Source organism: Mesitornis unicolor, unplaced genomic scaffold (assembly GCF_000695765.1).
Source record: "Mesitornis unicolor isolate BGI_N332 unplaced genomic scaffold, ASM69576v1 scaffold55099, whole genome shotgun sequence".
NCBI lineage: Eukaryota > Metazoa > Chordata > Aves > Mesitornithiformes > Mesitornithidae > Mesitornis > Mesitornis unicolor.
Genome location: NW_010210407.1, coordinates 268 through 7,742, shown reverse-complemented (window position 1 = coordinate 7,742; position 7,475 = coordinate 268). Strand labels below are relative to the sequence as shown.

Sequence of the window (7,475 nt, the reverse complement as noted above, 5' to 3'; positions counted from 1 at the left end):
GAAAGAACCTGCTAGTGTCAAAGCTGTGGGGAGATAAAAACATGGATTTAATCAGTAGTAATTTTCACTTCAGCATTACCTGGTGTGTTCTTAAGCATTTTAATGTAGGAAATAAATGTAAGAAATAAATACAACAAAAGTTAAACAGAAGGTCTGAGCACAAGGAGACAGCTTTCCAAGCCTGTATCACTTCCATCAGACTGCAAGTGGATCTCACAGTATCTGTTTGTATACAAAATTTAATTTTGCAAATACCACTCCAGTGTATTCTACACAGCCCCAGACTGATTTTTCTAAACTTTTTATGTTAAACAGGATTTGCAGCTTGGGCTTGTTAGTGTAGGCGTGACTGGAGAAATTATCCTCTGGATGCCTATAATTTCTAATCCCTCTTCATAGTTTGCTATGAGGATGTTATAAATTAAAGACCAGGATACGATGTTGAGGGCTCTGATTCATCAGCAAAGATGGCTTGCCTTGGGGTGGTTGGAATAATTTCCTCTGCTCTTGATCTTGCTCTTCTCTGCGCATTTCCCTTGCCTGCCCGGGGGAACAGCTCTGCTACCTGTGAAGCAGTTCTTCAACTACTAGTTGATAGACCAGTATATTAAAATAAATTGACACCAATTCTTGTTTAGTTTACAGCTGTAGTCCCTGTGGCTGTAAAAGCCTGTGGATGTGAAAGCAGCTGAGCTATTCCTAAGCCACCAGTGGGTAAAAGGTAGGTGGATAGCGAGAGTGGAAATCAAGGCAGCTGTCCCAGGTTAAACCATCCCTGCTTGTGAATCAAAACCTCAGTTATGCTAAGACCCGTCTGGCCATGTCCATTCCACCAGTCCACTTGGACTCCTTAGCACCTCCAGATTAGAATAATGTGCAAATGACATCAGGGGTCAGGTTGCAGATTTGCATTTTAATACCCTAAATATAGGTTTTCATTCTCCTGTTAAAAACTTGAGAAGGGCATTTGTGTCAATTCAGCTGAAAAAATATCTACATCTGAATGCATGAAGCCAACGCAAATAAATTCCTTATGATAAAGTAAATATTCCCTGTAATACTACTTAGTCTTTCTGAATTTTTAAATATGTTTCAAAGTGTAGCACACAATAATACATTAAATGAAGAGATCATGCATATTATGCAATTTCATTATGGCACACAATTCATTTATTTAATGTGCCTGATTGCTCAATAGCACATGTCTATATAATACAATCTTCAAAAAACATTAATCAAAACAACTAATTGCTCTGCATTAATAATAAGCATATGCAAAATAATAGAAAATCAATCTTGTCTTTTCTGCTTCCAATTAATTAATTAGAAATAAAAAGAATTATTTAGTGATACATTTATATTTCAAATAAAGTTATTGTATATTTCATTACCACACTTTTAGAAAACTGTTCATACTGCTGCCATCAGAGAAACTGCTTCAAGCCTGCACTTTGCTTGTCTTTGTAACCTGCAAGTCCATGTGAGACTACTTCTGATTATTGCTAAGATTTGTCTTGTGAGTCAGAACACTGCAAACAGAAGTAGTTCTGAAAAGTTTGACTTCCTACTGAAATACTTGCATATAGAAAGACAGTGGTAAACAGAGATGTGGTTCCCATCTTGATACTGTTAAATTCAGCGTATGTATTTCTATTGAAGCTTCTAGGAACAAGAGTAGGTCAACGACTCAAATAATATTTTGTGATCTACCTTTTATTGTCTACATTTGTGGGAAGCCTTTGCAAAGACAGGGCAATCATTCAGTCTGCCATTTCAAGTTCGTTGGACAGTAACATTGAAGAACAGTTGTCCTTCTTCCTAAGCAGTATTTGATACAGATTTCAAGAGAATAAAAGTTTGCTAGACAGAAAGATCAGAAGAAATACTCTGTCAGAGGCTGGAACATTCCCACATATTACTATGTCAGCATAAACAGGGCAGGGAGAAATTTGGTGAAATCACGACTGGAAAAGCCCCTAAGGAAATACTTGTATTTCCCACTGGTGGTTGCTCTCCCTAGGTGCAGATACAGCGGGGAGCAGGGGCCTTGCTTCCATTAGAGGTCCCAGGAAGGTGCAGTGCATTAAACTACACAGCTTCTTTGTTTGCCAGCTTAGTTGCCTACAGGAGCAGTAAGACCAGAATTAGTTAAGTAAGCAGATGTACAGAAATGCAACTAATGCAAGAAACTCTAGAAAAGTTGTAAGACAATAACCAGATACACAGGAGTATGTGTTTGAAAGTAGCTGTCTCTGTGTCACAGTTTAGACTCTGCATTTCCCTTCATTCCAGACTCAGGTTTATTCTGGCCCAAGACTACATAGTTTGCTTCTTCCCATCCTTTACATGGGCTCCTTGGCAATGATATGACCTCCCTGTGTGAAGTCTGGGCTCAGCAATTCCCTCGATCAGGACTTGTGTAAAGCAGGGGGCTTAAGGGAAAATGTAACATAAGGAGTGGGACACAGATGGCAGTGAATTCTAAATAGGCAGCAAGAGGGAGACTACCTGGGCCAGAGAAAAAAACTGGGCTGAAAGGAAGATATCATCTGAAAGGATGAACATTAGGTAGAATCAAATCTACATTTTCCTTAACCCTACTGAACTTCAAAAGAAGAGTCAGAACTTGAGGCGCAGACCAAATTATCCACTAGGTCCTGAATCGGTCTGCTAAGAGCAAGTACAGTGGGATACAAGTTTATACTCATCTTGCACACGAAGGAGAGCTCTCCTCAGATCCTTGAATAATAAAAATTAACATTCACAATCTTAGTTTCTGTTAAAGAAGGTAGTATAAAAAGTCCTGTATAAAACAAAGATTAACTTTAATCTTTGAAGAAGTATTATTTTTTCAAACCACTTTTGTTTTAAACTCTGCACTCAGGAAGATCTGTTAACAAGCTCAGCACAGAACCACTGAGAATCATTCATGAAACATTGGAAGAATCCACTGATTGGCTTTATGGCTTTATTTCTTTACTGTCTGACATCGTATGGAGTGATGATGATGACAGTGATGAAGGTATTTGTAATGTAGACTTCTGTAACTGCTCTAACTGCTGGTTTACATGCATTATGTTGGCTTACTCAGCTTTTAACCTCACAGACAAGAAGGTCAAAGAAAATAAAAAGTGAATGTTGTTAATAAAGCATCTACTGGCTATTCCAATCAGTAAATTGGTCTCTTTGTTAGCTTTCATCTCATGTTTAATGTACCATTACGGAAAAGCTGTCAGAATTAAATATTGCCATTAGTACATCTTGAAGTAAAGAGCGCTAATTTATACAAGACTTCAAAGCCACAACCAAAATATGTCAGGATATTGCTTCAGAGAATGGCAATAGCTATTTTCTTTTAATCTGTAAGAATCTAAAGAACCATGGTAAATACACATGATAGACCAAGAATCTTGAAAACTTTATTATTTGTTATATTGATAACAGGACAAAACATTGAGAGAAAAAAAAAACTGAAAGAAAAAGAAGTATTCTGGCTGAACTAAGGGGATTTTGGATAGCATATTGCAAATAATTCAGCTTACTTGAAATTATGGTTCTGTCATGATAGTAACATCCATTTGATGTCATCTGTTAAAAGAAAGTAAATTGCTAACATTTCAAGTTTGGAAATAACTATCCTTCTGTTACAAAAAAAGTAGTTCTCTAGTATGAGCAGAAAAGTAGTAAAGCATCATGTCACATAGTATTGGTCATTCTGACAAACAATGCATGTAGGAGTGACATCTTAATTTCATGGTAGTTTTTTTGATATTCTATTTAGCTATACTAGAACATAATTAGAAAGCAAAATGTACTGAAACTGACTTCTAGCCATTCATTAATAAACTTGAGATATTATCAAATTTCTATCTTTTAAATGTGTGCATGAGCTTTTATATTAGCACCATATATGAATACTAATAAGCTGCTACGTGTGAGTCTATGAACTGGGCATCCTATTCTGAGATATGATTTACAACTAGCAGAAAGCAAATCTCTCATATGGTTGAGAAACAGAAAGGGTGAAATATTGCTAAAATTTAAGAAGTGTTCATTTTTACCATTTCATAGCTCCCAAAACACCTGCAAGCTTCCAAATACTCTAGTGGATAAGTGTTAACGCAAGTAGGAAAGGTCATAAAATAGCTGACATACAAAAATTCAAGATCTGAATGCTAAGAAGTGTTTGGAAACCTCAGTCCTAGTCTTTTGCCCAAGTGGAACATCATCAGTAGCTACCAGGAGTGTGAAAAAGCAGTAGGCAACTTACTGCATTACTTCATAAAAAGCAAGTGCATGTGAACTTACTGGACACTGTGGGCGGCAGTGCACTCACCACAATCTTCTAGGAACAATCCTTTAAATTCCATGTCCCACATAGATGTGGAAGGACACATAGCAACAATCAAATGCTCATAGTTCCACTGAAATTGAGTATTTTTTCCCTTGGATTTCACTGCAAGTGTTGCTAGATTTACAATCTTGCTAACCTGCATATGCATTTTGTTATTTGAAGGCAAAATGAAACCGCCTTTCCTTAAAACAGAGAGTATGCATAACATCAAGCAAATTGTAAATTGTAGTGACAAGTTAACATTCAGAAGCACAAACACAGGTTTGGACGTTTCCTTGGTTATTACTGCACATTGAGTTTGTCTACCCCAGACCCAGGAAAACCTCTATAGTAAGAGAGATGTGTTATGAAAAATCCAAAATCTCAGAATAGAGTGCTTGCCATTTAGCATACAAACAATAGAATTGTTTTGATACTTCAAGTGAGCAAATGTGAGAAAAAATACTTTTATTATGATACTTATTCTCTGACTTTGTTCTTTTCTCTTGGTTTAGGTGAAGTGGAACCTTCCCTGAAAAAAGGTTTGTCAGTTGCCTTACTACAGAGGGAAAATGTTTTGCAATCAGTTTAAGAATTAATTAGTGTATCTGTGATATAAATTTTGTCATCAGTTAATGTCAGTCTACTAACGACGTAAGTTGTTCTTTTACAAAATTATTAACTAAGAAACTCAGGTAATTATACTTGCTCTACTGGTTGCTGCTCTGTAAGAATTCTTGACTGTTTCATTATTATCCAGAAAATTTGAAAAATCTTCACAAAAGCACAATAGAATTACAGAGATAATATTATCTGTACCCTTGCTCTGTATATGGGACTCCCATTAATGCCAGTAGGAGTTGCCTGTATGTCTGGATAGAAATAATATTTTGAAATAATAATATAGAAAGAATATTTAGTGAGAAATAATGGTGAAGTGTTTTAAAGGCATTTTACCTTGTGCCAGCTCAGAACCCTAAAATAAGGACTATTTCTGAATCTTCTGGAAAAAAATTACTTAGATATCATTGAATTTTTAGAGCAGGTAAATGTAGCAAGTAGGATTTATAATATAAATCTTTTCAGACATGAAAATTGTCATGCTGAAACATAAAACTTGAGTTTGACTTCTGTTAAATTAAAATGAAACTATATTAGAAGGCTTGAGATATTGATGATAAGATGTAAAGGTTTTCAAAACTAGGGTGTGCTTTTTTCTCCAAATTGAGCATTGCTTGATAATAAGAAAACGTGTAAGCAACCCTATGTGATCTGAGTATGGTATCCATAAAATTCTCAACAGGTAAGTTTCTGTATTGAAGAATCTATTACCCCAATTGGTGCTGAGATTACAATCCAGTTTTCTCTGAAGTTAATTGGAACTAGATCAGGCTTCAATTTAATGACATATTTTGTCAGTCTCAATGGGAAATCCAAGGAATGAATAGGCTTGAAGATCAGGACCTCTCATTCTTCTATGGATGATCCTTTATGATAGGACTGAACAAAACTTATAGACAGTGTAAGAAAACATTCTATCTCTTTACTCCATTGGTAAGAATCTCAGAAGAACTCGGCAATGCCCTGTCTTTTCTCCCAAAGGGAGAAATGCATTGTTGGCTTTATAATGAGTGCAATGAGTCTGTAGCTGTAGCACATGGCTGCCAGGGATGCTAGGTACATGGGTGGAAGGTGTCTACTTGCTATGGGCCAGTGTAGCTGATCAGGCTGGGAGTACTGTGGAGTAACTTCACTGCTGGGAAGGTTTAATCCATAAAAACTTTATGGACAAAACCAAGCTCAGCATTGCAATGCCTGCTTCTTTGGAAATCAGTGACATATTCATGCATTGGGACACTTTGCATTGGGACACTAGGTTGTAGAAATTGAATTCAGAGAAGCCTTCAAAATAAACTGGAAGCTGCTTAAATTGGTCAGTTGGATGGAATGACAATTGTCTGGACCTAAAAGTCTTCTATACAAGGAGCTGAGTATCTAACTGCCAGCTTGAAATATTTTTCTCAGTATTCAAAGCTCACAACCCTGCTCTGGAGAAAAATGTCTGGGAAAGTCTTCTATCTTTGGGGTGAAGGAGATAGACAAGTAGCTGATGATTCCTGTGAAGCTGATATCTTACACAATAACTCATCCACACTTATGTGAAAGAGTCCAAATTCAAACATGCTTCATCTGCCTGAGCTATGAAACAGATTTTGAGTGGAGTTTTCCTCTTCCTGGAAGTGTGCTCAAGATCTTTCCTTTCATCTTTCAGAGCATAAGGATTCCCATCCTTTTATCCCTGCAACAAGCTGTTTCTTGACTAGAAGTTATGAACAAAGTGGTCTAAGACCCTTTCTGGCTATAGCCATAAACTGTCAAATAGCAACATCCTCAAATAACTTTTTACCATTTCCAGAAGACCAGAGGTCACCATTTCATCTGGCAGCTAGGATCTGGTCTTGATTTTATTTGATTTGTCACCTCTTTTTCTGGGCTACAGAAATACAATATCTGTGGCCTGAAGCCACCAGTCCCTTTGAAAGGCCAATGCAGAATATTGTGCATGTCTGCTCAGCAACAGTCAGCTGTGAACTCCTCAGAGCTGTTAATGTCTCTCTTTGCAGACTTCTCTTAAAATTGTGTAAACATCAAGGAGCTGAACTGCCTTGGTCTAAAGGTATATAGAAGATTTTCTGAGAGCTCTGTAATAAAGTCTAGAGGCAACAGCTTTTCTGCTAAGACACAGAGAAATTCGCTCCCAGGACTAAAGCTCATGAGCACAAAAGGCAAGGCCCTGGGAGGTGAGGAGAGGGCTCAGGCAAGCTTATGCAGGTAGCACTCTCACAGATATCACAATCTGTTCCTCTGAGCTAAAAGTGCACATCTCTGAGTGGTTTTTCCTAACTAATGTGTGCTGTCATGTCTGTGGTCCAGAAATAAGAGTTCCAGAAGAAAGGCTTTCTAAAATAAAACTAGACATTGCATCTATTATTTTTTCCCATGTGCCTGTTGTTAGGACTGGACCCAAAGGACGAACAACTATACAAATTTAAATACTTTTTGGGTATCAAGGTTTTAGGCTATGGACTATTCTCTTCTTTCATTTAAAGGACGATTTCTGCATCAAAGTCCCTTCCACTCT

At 37.1% G+C, this 7,475-nt stretch overlaps 1 protein-coding gene across 1 annotated transcript in view; it reads left to right on the top strand.

Moving 5' to 3' along the window:
- TRDN (triadin) overlaps positions 1–3,022 on the top strand; it is a gene marked incomplete at its 3' end in the record, with an annotated part of 14,340 nt that extends 11,318 nt beyond the window's left edge. The window contains exon 2 of the mRNA XM_010193162.1: positions 2,885–3,022. Within this exon, the coding sequence (XP_010191464.1) occupies positions 2,885–3,022 (138 nt within the window). The remainder of the gene's footprint in view (positions 1–2,884) is intronic.
- Between the last annotated feature and the right edge of the window lie 4,453 nt (positions 3,023–7,475).